This window comes from Hemitrygon akajei, chromosome 1 (genome assembly GCF_048418815.1).
Source record: "Hemitrygon akajei chromosome 1, sHemAka1.3, whole genome shotgun sequence".
NCBI classification, from domain to species: domain Eukaryota; kingdom Metazoa; phylum Chordata; class Chondrichthyes; order Myliobatiformes; family Dasyatidae; genus Hemitrygon; species Hemitrygon akajei.
In genome coordinates, this window is record NC_133124.1 from 46,231,859 (window position 1) to 46,248,006 (window position 16,148).

The window sequence follows — 16,148 nt, forward strand, 5'->3', positions numbered from 1 at the left end:
GCTTATTAAGACGTGAGGCGTCCCTCTTCTTAATGCTTCCTCCCCAACACGCCACCACAAAGAAGAGGGCGCTCTCCACAACTGACCTATAGAACATCTTCAGCATCTCACTACAGACATTGAATGACGCCAACCTTCTAAGGAAGTACAGTCGACTCTGTGCCTTCCTGCACAAGGCATCTGTGTTGGCAGTCCAGTCTAGCTTCTCGTCTAACTGTACTCCCAGATACTTGTAGGTCTTAACCTGCTCCACACATTCTCCATTAATGATCACTGGCTCCATATGAGGCCTAGATCTCCTAAAGTCCACCACCATCTCCTTGGCACCATTCAGGCTCTCACGACCAGACTATGTAACAGTTTCTTCCCCTAAGCTATCAGACTCCTCAATGCCCAGAACCTTACTGCCCCATTATCTTGTTTATTATTTATTGTAATGCCTGTACTGTTCTGTGCACTTTATGCAGTCCTGGGTAGGTCTGTAGCCTAGTGTAGTTTTTTTTTCTGTGTTGATTTTTATGTAGTTTAGTCTAGTTTTTGTATTGTGTCATGTAACACCATGGTCCTGATAAAACGTTGTCTCATTTTTACTATGTACTGTACCAGCAATTATAGTCGAAATGATAATAAAAGTGACGATTTGATTTTGGGAAGTTTTTTAAAAAAAGGAAAGGATACACAAAGGCTTCCTGGGTTGTCATGTGTGAGGTGTTGGACTTTGGGAGATCAAATGTAAAGGAATAGTATGTTGTTAATAGCAGAACCATTACTAGTATTCACACACATGTGACCAAGTGGTTAAGGCTTTTGGCTGGTGATCTGATGGTCGTTATTTCGAGCCTCAGCCGAGGCAGCGTGTGTGTCCTTGAGCAAGGCACTTAACCACACAGTGCTCCTGCACGTTTATGGCTCGGTGGCAGCAGTTGGTACAGTATGGACAAGACATGACACAGAGGGATCATGAGGTCAAAGTCCATAACTTCCTGAAAGTGGCTGCAAAAGTTGACAGGGTAGTAAGAAAACATTCCTTTATAATTGATGCATAGAGTTACAGAGTCAGGAAGTTGGGTTGCAGCCTTATAAAACTCTGGTTAGGCCATATCTAGAGTATTACATTTAATTCTCATCACCCCATTATTGGAAGGTTGTGGAAGCTTTGGAAAAGGCTACAGGAAAGATTTACCAGAACGCTGCCTAGATTAGATGGCGTGTGGTATGAGGAGAGGTTGGACAACTTGGATTGTTTTGTCTAGAGTAGCAGAGGCTGAGAGGTATCCTGAGAGGTTTATAAGGTTTTGAGCAACGGTAGACGGCATGTTTTTCCCAGGATGGAAACGTTTCATATCAGACAACATACATTAAAGCTAGGAGGTGGTAGGTTCAAAGGAGATGCATGTGGCAAATTTTCTTTTTACACAGAGTAGTGTGTGCTTGAAGTGCACTGCCAGGGGTGGAAATGAATGTAGATGTGATAGAGGTGTTTGAGGTTCTTCGGCACATGAATATGCCAGAATGGAAGGGTATAGATTTGTGTAAGCAAAAGGGACTAGGCTTGTAATTACTAATCTAATTAGTTCAGCACAACATTATGTGCTCTATGGGTGATCAAAGTTATGTAAAGACAATTTTATTCAAATGCTCCAATGCACAAATATTATTTAATGATGATCATTAATGACTGGATGTGGTATGTATTCCACTTGTTTAATTATGCTTGGTCTTAGAATAATTAGTCAAAAAAGTATAGTAAGTGTATGTAAAGTAAAATTAAATGACTTGAGGAAAAACAGCTCAGATTCAGATTCAGTTTATTGTCATTAGAAAGCACAAATGCAATGCAGTTAAAAAATGAGACAACGTTCCTCCAGAATGACATCACAAAAGCATATGACAAAACAGACTACACTAGAAAATCCACATAACGTTCGGCAATCTCCAATCCAGAGTCTGGAGAGGCTGATGCGTATTAATATCGCGCTACCGTCTTAGCGCGTTCCCCGGAAAGGAGCTCCAAATCCACCAGACAAACAAGACCAAAAACTAAAGCTATAAGACCTGCACAAAACCACATAGTTAAAACATATAGTTACAGCAGTGCAAACAATAGCATAATTGATAAAAAACAGACCATGGGCACAGTAAAAATAGTCCAAAGATGTTAAAGGACTATAAGTTCAAAAGAAATCACCACAGTTTCCACAAGTCCCGAGGGTCCCGACAGACTCGCCATCCCACGCCGGCGGCAGAAGGGAATACCCCCGCTTTGGACTTCCACGGCGCCTCCCGACTCAGCCTTGCAGACGCAGTACACACCGAAAGCGACCTGACCGCCGCGGACTCCGAGTCCGTCGAACCTCCGAGCCTCCGGCACAGCTTCTCCGAGCACCATCCTCTGCCGAGCGTATTAAGACGGCCCCGCCAATGGCCATCGGCAATGTGACCCCGAGAACTGGGGGCCTGTTCTTCCCAGCAGCAGCAGCAACGAAGAAGGTCTTCCTGGAGATTTCCTGATATTCCTCCGTGCTCCCACGTCCGTTTGCAATCGATTATGATTGCGCACGGCACCCCACTTCACAAATAACAGATAATCAGCTCCGGAGTGGCCGCTGCAAGCTGCGTCGCACTGCCATCTTGGAAATCATCGACTTTTATCAGAATGGAACCATTAACGGAACCTGGAAATTACCTGTGTTCAGTAAATGGTAAGGCACCATGGAAAGTTGATAAATAGATGTAACATTCCAAGGCTACAGTTCCCTGCAAGCGACAACATGGGTAGATATGGTGGTGAAGAGGGGCGGTTGACATGCTTTCCCTCACAAGGTAGTGTGTAGAATGAGTTCTAATATTATATTGCAATTTTATCAAGTGCTCATTAGGCCTAACCTACAGTTATTGAGTGTAGTCTGGTTATCACACTATATAGGAATGATGTAGTGTCCTAAAGAGGGTGCAGAGGAGATTCAAAGGATATTGCCTTAATTATAGTGCCTGAATTATGGGGTGTGATTAGATACACTGGGCTTGTTATACAGAAATGGAGAAGCTTAAGTGAATTGATAAAAGTATTGAGAGACGTACAGTAGATTAAGCGGTTAGTCAAAATCTTTCGCCAATTATAGGGGTATCAAAAACAAGTGGCCGTAGATTTAAGGGGTGAGTTAGAAATTTTAAGGGGGATCTGAGGGCTAAATTTTGTTTTGTATGGTTATTGATATCTGAAATTTGCTACCAGATGAGATGGTGGAATTTGATAGAATTATTATATTTGAGACATTTATACAGATACTTCAGGCAAGAACAGAAGTATAGAGTACCAGTGTGGGGAAATGAGATTAGTTCAGATGGGCAAAAAGGTGGCATGAACATGGTCAGCTGGTGGGCCTGTTTTTGTGCTGTACAATTATGACAGTTTATAACTGGCATTGAATATTTTGGAGTGCAGAATAAAGACTGGTATGCGATTGAGAATAATTCAGGAACAGTTTCTGCTGACTGGAGGGTGGCTAATGTTGTCCCACTTTTCAAGAAAGGAGGGAGAGAGAAAACAGGTAATTATAGACCGGTTAGCCTGACGTCAGTGGTGAGAAAGATGCTGGAGTCAATTATAAAAGATTAAATTATGACACATTTGGATAGCAGTAGAAGGATCAGTCTGAGTCAGCATGGATTTATGAAGGGAAAATCATGCCTGACTAATCTTCTGGAGTTTTTTGAGGATGTAACTATGAAAATGGACAAGGGAGAGCCAGTGGATATAGTGTACCTGGACTTCCAGAAAGCTTTTGATAAAGTCCCACATAGGAGATTAGTGGGCAAAATTAGGGCACATGGTATTGGGGGCAGAGTACTGACATGGATTGAAAATTGGCTGGCTGACAGGAAACAAAGAGTAGCGATTAACTGGTCCCTTTCGGAATGGCAGGCTGTGACCAGTGGGGTACCGCAAGGTTCGGTGCTGGGACCGCAGCTGTTTACAATATACATTAATGACTTAGATGATGGGATTAAAAGTAACATAAGCAAATTTGCTGATGACACAAAGCTGGGTGGCAGTGTGAAATGTCAGGAAGATGTTATGAGAATGCAAGGTGACTTGGACAGGTTGGGTGAGTGGGCAAATGTAGTTTAATGTTGATAAATGTGAGGTTATCCACTTTGGTGGCAAGAACAGGAAGGCAGATTACTGTCTAAATGGAGACAAGTTAGGAAAAGGGGAAGTACAACGAGATCTAGGTGTTCTTGTACATCAGTCAATGAAAGCAAGCATGCAGGTATAGCAGGAAGTGAAGAAAGCTAATGGCATGCTGGCCTTTATAACAAGAGGAATTGAGTATAGGAGTAAAGAGGTCCTTCTGCAGCTGTACAGGGCCCTGGTGAGACCCCACCTGGAGTATTGTGTGCAGTTTTGGTCTCCAAATTTGAGGAAGGACATTCTTGCTATTGAGGGAGTGCAGCGTAGGTTCACAAGGTTAATTCCCGGAATGGCGGGACTGTCATATGTTGAAAGATTGGAGCGACTGGGCTTGTATACACTGGAATTTAGGAGGGTGAGAGGGGATCTGATTGAGACATATAAAATTATTAAGGGATTGGACACGCTGGAGGCAGGAAGCATGTTCCCGCTGATGTGTGAGTCCAGAACTAGAGGCCACAGTTTAAGAATAAGGGGTAGGCCATTTAGAACAGAGATGCGGAAAAACTTTTTCACCCAGAGAGTGGTGGATATGTGGAATGCTGTGCCCCAGAAGGCAGTGGAGGCCAAGTCTCTGGATGCATTCAAGAGAGAGTTAGAGCTCTTATAGATAGTGGGGTCGAGGGATATGGGGAGAGGGCAGGAACGGGGTACTGATTGAGTATGATCAGCCATGATCACAGTGAATGGTGGTGCTGGCTAGAAGAGCCGAATGGTCTACTCCTGCGCCTATTGTCTATTAATACTTCTAATTCTTATTTGCTTGATTTAATTGATGGGAGGATGTTCCAAAATAGTAACTTCCTGATCCATTGGAATACTATCAGTAAATTCTGAATTTTCAGGTTTAATGGTGCATGGATGTACTGAGATTGCTGCCATTATTTTGTAATAATGACTTGAGTTAACAGCTTTTTATCATTGTTACTAAATTCCAGGGTACTTGTTTGTGTGACTCTCTATCTGGAATAATTGGATACGATAGTTGTTAACAGATACTGTTTTTGAAACAAGTAGTTGTGTTAATGAAATTCTGTGATCTGTCTGCTTGATTTGACAAATGCTGTAATTGTTGTGCTTAGCAAGTAGGGAAAATGGAATTTACTGCAAGAGTTTTCCAATAAATAAGAGATTCTGCAGATGCTTGAAATCCAGAGCAACACGCACAAAATGCTGAGTCAGCATATCAGACAGAGATCCCCCTTCAGGACTGGAAAGGAAGCAGGAGGATGCCAGAACAAAAAGTGGGGGGGGGGGTGGGGGGGTGAAGGAGGATTAGCCAGAAAGTGATAGGTGGAGCTAGGTGGTCAGAAAAAGAATCTGATAGGAGAGCAGAGTGGATTATTAGAAAAAGGGATGAAGCAGGGCAGGTGATAGGCAGTGAGGAAAAGAGGTAAGAGGCCGGAGTGGGGACTAGAAGAGGGAAGAGAGAAGAAAAAAAAATTATCAGAAAGAGTAATTGGTGTTCACGCGATCAGGTTGGAGGCTACCAAGATGGGATATGAGGTGCTTCTCCTCCATCCTGAGAGTGGACTCAGTATGGCAAAGGAGAAGGTCATAGATTGACTTGTCAGAACGGGAATGAGGATTGGAATTAAAATGTTTGACCCCTGGGAAATTCCACTTTTGGCAGATGGAGCAGAGGCATTCAACAAAGCAGTCCACCAATTTTCTTGGGTCTCACCAACGCAGAGGAGGTGGCATTGGGAGTACTGGATACAATAGATTACCGCAACGGGTTCTGAGGTGAAATGTTGCTTTACCTGGAAGGACTGCTTGGAGGCAAGGGAGAAGGTGAATGGGCAGGTGTAACATTTCTGTCGCTTGCCAGGATATGTACCAGCTGGGAGATTCGTGGGGAGGGATGAATGGACAAGGGGATCACAGAGGGAGGCAGAGAGTGGGGGAAGGTAAAGGTGTGTTTGGTGGTAGGATGCCATTCAAAATGGCAGAAGTTGCAGAGAATGATGTGTTGGATTTTACCAATGTTCCTGCAAATATTTTTGACATGGAGAGAAAATTTATTTAACTTATGCAATGTTTTTCATCCTTTCATTTGTTTTGAACTGTTTACTGGTCCAATTTTTTATTTTTATATATATATAAAATCCTGTTCTAAGTAAAGGTGAAGAATTTTGGCTTGTAGTTCTTGAGGTGATGCTCCCTATATCCCTACACCCAACCAAAAATATTATTTGTATGTTAGATGTTCAGACCACGTTGATTGGATACCTAATTTTGGGACCTAGATTTTCTGGTCAAGATGATGCCACACTGCATTGTCTGCAGTGCTCAGATTTGGATTTTTTTTTTTAGGTTTTTATGGTTTTGGGTATAGTATGGGGAGTTAGGAGCCCGTTTATATCAAGGAAGAGGAAGTCGGATGTCTCTAGTCAGTTGGAGTGCTTTGCAGTCCAAGGTTATCAGTCCCAATGGTTGAGTGGCAGACATTGAGGAGGTCAGTGAGTCCCGTGTTGGAGGTTTGTACACTGGGGTGATTCTCCCAAGTCACGTACGTGTGTGTGTGTGTGATAAATAATTCTGGATTGAATGACTTGAATTCATGACTGCCTTAATTTCTTGTATTGGCCCCTTGATGTAGGACACTGTGTAGATAGAGATACTTTACTCACTGAGTAGCAAGTCATCCATGCTCATTGCACTTCTATTTGCATTTCTCACCATTGATAACTTTGTTCCTTAGCGTCTCACAATTTGTTGAATGTCCTTGGATTTGATGGTGACACGAGGACCAGAGATCTCCCACATTTGGTTTTTAGCACACATTTACTGCAATGTTCATGCATAGGACCTGAAAAAAGTTGTGCAGGCCTCAGCTAGCTAATAGATCTCTGTATATATCTGCTTGCTAGCTGGCTAGCCCTTGGCATGATCTCACTCTCATCAATATCAGATGACATAACTCTCTGAGACTTCCCATGAACTTTTAGAAATTGTTCAAAAGTTCCTTTAAAAGTTTTAACCACTATAAAGAGTAATGTTAGTAGGTTGACAATTGTATAGGTGAATTAGAAAACTAAAATTTGTTTGATCAAAATCATCTATTTTTAACAATCAAACTATAAATATGTGGTAATTATTTTGAGAAATAAATTGGTAGCGTGACTTGGCACGTAGCACTGGATGATTAAAAAAAATCAGTGGCTAAGTTAGAAAAGAGATTAATTTACTGATGTGCCCTGTTTGTTGACTTGTTGAGCCATTTAAAAAGGAGAGGCAAATGTAATGTGCTGTAGATTGCTATGTTCTATGTAATTGTGATAGTGTAGTCAGGAGAATAGACACAATTCTCTGTCTCAATTATTTGGAAAGGCTGTGTTGTCTGGTGCCTGGGTTTGGGACATCTTAAGGAATTTGGAGTGGGAGGGGAAAGATCCAGTTGTTGTAGCCATGTGGGTACCAACAATGTAGAAAGAATTAGGAAAGAGGTTGTATTGAGGGAATTGGAGCAGCTGGGGATCCAGCTAAAACACAACCAAAAAAGTAATTATCTGTGGATTGTTAACTGAGCCATGTGCAAATTGGCACCGGGCTAATGAGGTCAGAGTTGAATTCATGTCTTAAAAATTGGTGTGGAAGAAGTGAGTTGTATGTAAATGACTTTGGTTGACAAAATTGATGGCTTTGTGGTGAAGTTTGTGGATTATATGAAGACGGGTGGAGGGGCAGGTAGTGTTGAGAAAGCAGGGAGTCTGCAAAAGGACTTGGGACAGATTAAGAGAATGCAAAGAAGTAGCAGATGGAATACAGTGAAGGGAGGTAGAATATATATTCATGCACTGTGGTAGAAGGAATAATGGCATAAGCCATCTTCTCAATGGTGAGCAAATTCAGAAATTGGAGGTGCAAAAAGATTTGGGAATCCTAGCGCAGAATTCCCTGAAGTTTAATAACTTGTAAGCTTAGTTAGTGAAAGGAAGGCAAATACAATGTTTGCATTCATTTCAAGAGGAATAGAACATAAAAGCAAGGATGTACTGCTGAGGCTTTAAGGCTTTGATTAGACCACATTTGGATATTTTCACACTATCAAAGAAAGGATATTTATGAGAATGATTCCGGGGATGAAAGGGTTAATGAATTTGTTGGCTCTGGCTCTGTTGTTTTTGAAATGTAGAAGAATGAATGGGGGATCTCATTGAAACCTACTGAATATTATAAGACCGCAGTAAAGTGGATATGGAGTGGATGTTTCTAATAGTGGGCAAGGCTGTGCCCTCTGGTTCCAGACTTGGAATAGAAGGATGTCCCTTTAGAACAGAGATGAGGAGGAATTTCTTGAACCAGAGGGTGGAGAATCTCTGGAAGTCATTGCCACAGAAGCCGTGGAGGCCAAGAAATTGGGTATATTTAAAGTGGCGCAACACACATAAAATGCTGGTGGAACGCAGCATGCCAGGCAGCATCTATAGGAAGAAGTACAGTCGAAGTTTCGGGTCGAGACCCTTCGTCAGGACTAACTGAAAGAAGAGATTGTAAGAGATTTGAGAGGGGGAGAGGGAGATCCGAAATGATAGGAGAAGACAGAAGGGTGAGGAATGAAGCCAAGAGCTGGAAAGTTGATTGGCAAAAGGGATACAAGGCTAGAGAAGGAAGAGGATCATGGGGCGGGAGGCTTAGCGAGAAAGAAAGGGGGAGGGGAGCACCAGAGCAAGATGGAGAGCAGGCCATGAGTGATTGTGAGAGGGAGTGAGCGAGAAATTAAAAGCTATCCTGATATATTGATGAGATCCGACGCAGACTGGGAGACTGTTTCGCTGAACAACAACGCTCTGTCCGCCAGAGAAAACAGGATCTCCCAGTGGCCACCCTTTTTAATTCCATGTCCCATTCCCATTCTGATATGTCAAACCATGGCCTCCTCTACTGTCAAGGTGAAGCCACACTGAGGTTGGAGAAACAACAATTTATATTCCATCTGGGTAGTCTCCAACCTGATGGCATGAACATACCTGACCCCTTATTAATTATTTCCCCCCTTTTTTTCCCTCTCTCTCTGCCCCTCTCACAGACACTCCTTGCCTGCTGTCCATCTCCCTCTGGTGCTTCCCCTCCCCTTTCTTTCTCCCTAGGCCTCCCATCCCATTATCCTTTCCCTTCTCCAGCTGTGTATCCCTTTTGCCAATCAACTTTCCAGCTCTTAGCATCATCCCTCCCCCTCCTGTCTTCTCCTATCATTTCAGATCTCCCCCCCCCCTCCCCCTCTCAATTTCAAATCTCTTGCTATCTCTTTCAGTTAGTCCTGACAAAGGGTCTCGGCCCAAAATGTCGACTGTACTTCCTATAGATGCTGCCTGGCCTGCTGCGTTCCACCAGCATTTTGAGTGTGTTGCTTGAATTTCCAGCATCTGCAGATTTCCTCGTGTTTACTATTTACAGCAGAGCTTGGTTAGTCACAGCTGGTAAAGGCTTTGGACTGTAAGAGCTGGCACAGTGATCAAATGTTCTGCGTGTCTCTGACTTTAAGAAATGTTATTTCTTCAGCGGTTTGATCGGGGCACAACTGCGCAAGTGTGTGGATGTCAGCCAGTGAGAACAGCGAGACGAGTTTTAAAAAGAGACAGCTTTACAGAGTGAGTGTCAAGTAGAGGGAGACAGAGTAGGGAGGCTTTAGCTCAAAGGGGCTTTGGCGATAATGGGTCAAGGCGAGGTAAGTTGCCTGTGTAGAATACAGAGAGGAAGAATGTGTGTGAGGCTGGTGTTCTGTACTTGGTGTCAGATGTGGAAAGTCTGGGAGATTCCCAGCCTCCCGGACGGCCACATCTGTGCCAGGTGCATCGAGCTAAAGCTCCTTAGAGACAGTGTTGGGGAACTGGAGCTGCAGCTCGATGACCTTTGTCTGGTCTGGGAGAGTGAGGAGGTGATACAGAGGAGCTACAGGCAGATAGTCACACCGAGGCTTGGGGAGACAGATAAGTGGGTAACAGTCAGGAGTGGGAAGGGCAGGAGTCAGAGGCTAGAGAGTACTCCTTGGCTGTTCCCCTTGACAATAAGTACTCCTGCTTGAGGAGTACTATTGGCGGGGGTGACGTGGGGGGTGCCACCTAGGGGAAGCAACAGTGTCCGCGCCTCTGGCACAGAGTCTGGCCCTGTGGCTCAGAAGGGAAGGGAGAGGAAGAGGATGGCAACAGTGATAGGGGACTCTATAGATAGGGGGTCAGACAGGCGATTCTGTGGATGCAGGAAAGAAGCACGGATGGTAGTTTGCTTCCCAGGTGCCAGAGTCCGGGGATGATCACGTCCACGATATCCTGAAGTGGGAAGGAGAACAGCCAAAGTGTGTGGTACCTATTGGTGTTGATGACATAGGCAGGAAAAGGGAGGAGATCCTGAAAGTAGACTACAGGGAGTTAGGAAGGAAGTTGAGAAGCAGGGCCACAAAGGTAGTCATCTTGGGATTACTGCCTGTGCCACGTGACAGTGAGTATAGGAATAGAGTGAGGTGGAGGATAAATGTGTGGTTGAGTGTTTAGAGCATGGGGCAGGGATTCAGATTTCTGGATTATTGGATCCTCTTTTTGGGCAGGAGTGACCTGTACAATAAGGACAGGTTGCACTTGAATCTCAGGGAGACCAATATCCTGGTGGGGAGGTTTGCTAAGGCCATTGGGGAGAGTGGGAATCAAACTAAAGAGACAGAAGAAGAGGTGGTTGGCTCACAAATACAGAAAGCTTGGAGACAGTGTGAGAGAGAGGATAGGCAGGTGATAGAGAAGGGACATGCTCAGACTGATGGTTTGAGGTGTGTCTATTTTAATGCAAAGAGTATTATGAACTAAAGTGTGGATCAGTACTTGGAGCTATGATGTTGTGGCCATTACAGAGACTTGACTGAATGTTGAACCGAATGCTGAAGAGCCTACCCCTAACAAATGAACCTGACTGCAGAGTGTCCACAAGAGAAGTCCATTCAGTCCTTGATCACATATAAGCAATACCTGAACCATTGAGCTAGTTTCCTTTAACAAATGGTGTCCTTTATTTTTCGGTTTGTTCAACATAAAGGGCTGGATTTATTTTGTAATTTGAATGAGTGTTTAATTAGGATTTTTCTGAATGGCAAATTACTGCAATCTAGTTTGATGCCTGTCATTTCTGTGCTCTTAAGTTGGAACTGTTAACATTTTAAAAGCTCTCTAGCATGGTTAAAGTTCACATCAGTTTTATTGCATTCCCTTCCCATCTAAATAGATTAGGGCTATTAATCTTGAAGATCTTGTAAAGATCACAAAGCTTCCCTGAGACTGAAAAATTCTACACCCTTCCGTACACCCCCTCCACAGTTTATATAGATAAAATGTTGATGCATCTGAAGTGTAGTATTTTAATAACCAAAAATATATACCCAAGTTGAATGAAAAGCAAACCAAAAAAAACCAAATGAAACTTAATGTCAGTGTTTTTGTATTAATAATGCATTATTTTATACCAACAGGGATTTTTAGCTAATCAGAAGAGAGCTGAAAACCTGAAAGACCCATCTGTTCTTCCTGATTTATGCCTGAGTCATGCAAATCAGTTAATGATCATGTTAACAAACCACAAGAAGCTGCTGGATATTAAGCAGAAATGTACCACTGCTAAGCAGGAACTTGCAAACAACTTGCAAGTCCGGTTAAAGTAAGTCCTGCAGGTGTTGACGTTTTCTTTTGTCTATTTTCTGAAAGTTTGTGAGTGTGGTAGTGTGAAAGTGAAATTATTTTGCAAAGTTAGAAGGATGTGATTTTCATGTAGTTTTTCTATGGGAATATGTTCTATACTCTTGGAGGTTAAAGAATTAGAATTCAACTTGGAAAAGTAAGGTGCAAAACAACTTTTTCTCATGAATGTTCCACATCTTAATTTGATGCAAAATGCAAAAATTCTGAGCAAGTTAAAGGTTATCTATGGAGCAACAAGCTGCTGCCACTTCAGGTTGATGACCTTAGCTCAGAGACTTTCTTTACTTGGCAGAAAATGCATTTTATTCCAGACCTTTATAGATTAGTTTATAAGGGCTTTTTTTTAAAAAAAAAGTGGAAGCCAGTGACCAGAGTAGGCATCAATCAGTATTGAACTCTTAACCTAATTACTGAATGTTTTCTTTGCTTATCTAGTTCTTTTCTTGGTCTTGCTGTCAGAATAATGTATTTATTTTTAAAAAGATAGAATTCGTAATCCTAGAAACTAATTCTCTAAGAGATCAGAGGAGAGCAGGAAACTCGTTCCTAATTTTTATTCCTTAAAATGTTTTAAGTAAGAATATTTTAAGTAGACAAAATGGAAATCTAGTACATTTGATGAGAGGCTGACACCACTCTGAAACATGGTCTCGACTCAATATTAACAGTTCTTTTTAACCCACAGTTGCTGCTGGAGGAACTCAGTGGGGTTGTTTTGCTGACATCGTTAAAGCTGATTTGCCAAGTGTGCACTGCATTTCCTTGTATTTGGCTGATACTGTTAATCACTAGTCGCTGCTTTTTGGTGTATAGCCTCTTGAATTAATGAATGTGGTTTTTTGGATCTTTAAAATATATTTGATAAGCTTTTACATGAGAGGCTGGTCAATAAGGTTGGAGGATATACATGTATAATGGAAGTAATATAGTGATATGGATTGAGAAATGGTCTTCATTATAAAACAATGAATGGTAATAAATGAAGTTACCTCAGTTTGGTAGGTTATATAACTTGTAGTGCATGGATCAGTACTTAGACTCCAATTGTTCATGATCTTTATCAGTGATTTAACTGAAGGGGGCAAATGTCACATTTCTAAATTTGCTTAAAGTGCATAATTAGGTAGGATTATGACGAGGCTTGAGGGAGTTAAATAAGCTGATTGAAGGAACAAGAGCCTTGCACCAGACATAACTGAAACGATATCAGGCTATATAATTCAGATATTGTGAAGTAGGTTAGAAAGCTATTAAGATGTTGAGGTTTCACAATATAAAAGACATTGAGAGTTCTGGTAGCAAAGGAAAGTGAATCTATATAGGTAGTATTAATGATCTGTAAGTGAAGTTGCAAACTGTTGTCTAGATTATGGTAGAAACTACGTATCTGGTTCAGTTCAAGTTTCAGGCTCTTCTGCAATCTAGGAAATGGAAGGACTTCGTACCAAAGGAAATGATGAAACATTTTTTATTTGCAGGGAACAAAGTCAACCCAAAGTCAAGTTTATTGTTGTATACACAGATGCCATGAAAAGCTTGCAGCATCATTACAGCTAGATAGAATAATTTAAACAGTATTGCATAGTTCCATTCTATAATTATTTAAGTTGCATTGTACAATTATTTACAGCAGTGTACATTGCTCCTGCAGATGGTAGGTGTGGAGGAGGGAGAAAAGTTAGGGGTATTTATTATTTGTGTGACAATGAGGGTGTAGTCATGGAAGTAATATGTTGATATAGATTGAGAAATGGTTATCAGATACAAAGCAAAGAATGGTATAATTGAATCTTCTTCAGGATCGAGTGCTTTCCTGGCATATATGATGAATAAACTCTTATCTGGCTAGAAGCTGAGATGAGCTTATTTCAATCTTCTTTTTGGCAGGTTATATAACTTTTCAGGTATGTGTGAATTTGTATGAACTCCTTATGACCACATGGGTTTCTTTCCACATTCCAGATGGGTGGGTTGGTAGTTTAATCTGATGGCAGAGCAGGAAAAAGATATTTATGGCTATGATCATGGAATATTTATTCTGCCAGATACAAATTATCTAGATATGTGACTCAATTGTTGTGGGCAGAAAAACACCATCAACATTTCAGGTCAGTTTTATCAGGAAGTGAGATGGGTGGTGTAAGTGAAAGGGTGGACCAAGTAATTGAATGCCACAAGGTAGTAATGCTAATGCCCTTGGCTATACATTATTGCCTTAGGTTCAATATTATACCATTATTGATTTTTCTGTCTGCATGGTAGGAAAGTTTTTTTTCCAAAACATTTTGAGTAACCCCTACATTTCCGTAATTGTTTTTCTCACTGGTACATCAGTAGCTTTATAAGTGAAGCTACTATACTGCTGTGAATACTGATCTCCACGTGTCTCAGGGTTTTTTTTGAAAATGGTTTTGTGAAATAGTTTTTTCAAATCTTCTTAGTTTTGAGTTGAAATTTCCCATAAACTAAAATATTTTCAGATGTGTTTCCTATCATGAGCAACGATTTGCTGTCAGAGTAGTGATAAATCACATAGCTGCTTTTGACATTTGTGGATTTTCATAGTAGTTAAAAGTTACCTGCCAAAGATTACTATTCTACTGTTGACTTTCTATAGCAGCTTGTGGTTGAGCCTACTAGGGGAAAGGCAATTCAGGATCAGGTGTTGTACAGTGAATCAGATTTGATTAGGGTGCTTCCCTGATTAGGAACCGTTAGGAGGCACTGTTCATAATATAGAATTTTCCCTGCATTTTGAAAGGGCAAAGATAAAGTCAGATACATCAGTATTATAGTGTAGTAAAGGGAATTGCAGGGGCATGAGAGAGGAGCAGGATAAAGTTGACTGGAAGGTGACACTAGCAGGGATGACAGCGGAACTGCAATGGCTGGAGTTTCTGGAGGCAATTTGGAAGGTGCAAGATAGATACATCCCAAAGATTTCTAAAGGGAGGATGAGGCATTCGTCGTTGACAAGGGAAGTCAAAAGACAGCATAAAAGCAAAGGAGGTGACATTAAATATAACAAAACTTAGTAAGTACAGTATTGGGAATCTTAATCAACAGAAGGTAGCTTTAAAAAAAAATCTAAGAAGAGAAAAGACGAACTATAAAGCCAATAAAATAATAGGATACCAACTGTTTTTCAGATATAAAAGTTAAGAGAGGCAAAGGTGGATATCGGGCTGCTGGAAAATGACACTGGAGAGTTAGTAATGGGGGACAATGAGATGGTGGATGAACTTAAGCATATTGCATCAATTACTGTGGAGGACACCAGCAGTATGCCAGAAATTCAAGAGTATTGAGGCAGAAATGAGTGTAGTTGCTATTAATAAGGAGAAGGTGCTTGGGAAGTTGAAAGTTCTGAAGGTAGATGTATTACCTGGACCAGATGAACTATGCAAAAGGGTTCTGAAAGAGGTAGCTGAAGAGATTGTGGAGGCATTAGTTCCAAAGGACTGGAAAACTGCTAATATCACTCCACTTTTTAAGAAGGGAGGGAGGCAGAAGAAAGGAAATTATAGTTAACTTGACTTCAGTGGTTGGAAAGATGTGAAAACTCCATTATTAAGGATGAACTTTTGGGGTACTTGAAGGCACAAGATAAAATAGACCAAAGTCAATATAGTTTCCTTAGGGAAAAATCTTGTCAAACAAATCTGTTGGAATTATTTGAGAAAATAAATAGCAGGATGAACAAAGAAGAGACATTGGATGTTGTTTACTTGGAATTTCAGAAGCCCTTTGACAAGATGGCACACATAAGTCTGCTTAACAAGCTGCTGGTGACTAAGGATGTTCCGCAGGGGTTGGTGTTGGGATTGCTTCTTTTCATGTTGTACATCAATGATTTGTTCAAAGTTCAAAATACATTTATTTTTAAAGTACAGGTTTCCCCCGCAATCTGAAGGTAGAGCGTTCCTATGAAACTGTTTGTAATCCAAAACGTCATAAAGCGAAGAAGCAATTACCATTCATTTATATGGGAAAAATTTTTGAGCATTCGCAGACCCAAAAAAAACCTACCAAATCATACCAAATAACACATAAAACCTAAAATAACACTAACATATAGTAAAAGCAGGAATGATATGATAAATATACACCCTATATAAAGTAGAAATATTGTAGGTACAGTGTAGTTTCACTGATCAATATCGGGAAGACAGCGAGCCAAAATCAATTTGGAGAAAAAAATCTACACGCATACGTACGCACATACATACATGCATGCGCAAACATCTACCCACACAAGGCTTCACGGTCAT

The 16,148-nt window shown here is 41.3% G+C and overlaps 1 protein-coding gene across 4 annotated transcripts in view; it reads left to right on the top strand.

The window, feature by feature from the left end:
- Nucleotides 1–16,148, top strand: part of rb1cc1 (RB1-inducible coiled-coil 1) — a 193,999-nt gene that overhangs the window by 52,962 nt on the left and 124,889 nt on the right. For all 4 annotated transcript variants that reach the window (XM_073042482.1, XM_073042490.1, XM_073042499.1 and 1 more), the window contains one exon: nucleotides 11,652–11,836. In XM_073042482.1, the coding sequence (XP_072898583.1) occupies nucleotides 11,652–11,836 (185 nt within the window). The remainder of the gene's footprint in view (nucleotides 1–11,651; nucleotides 11,837–16,148) is intronic.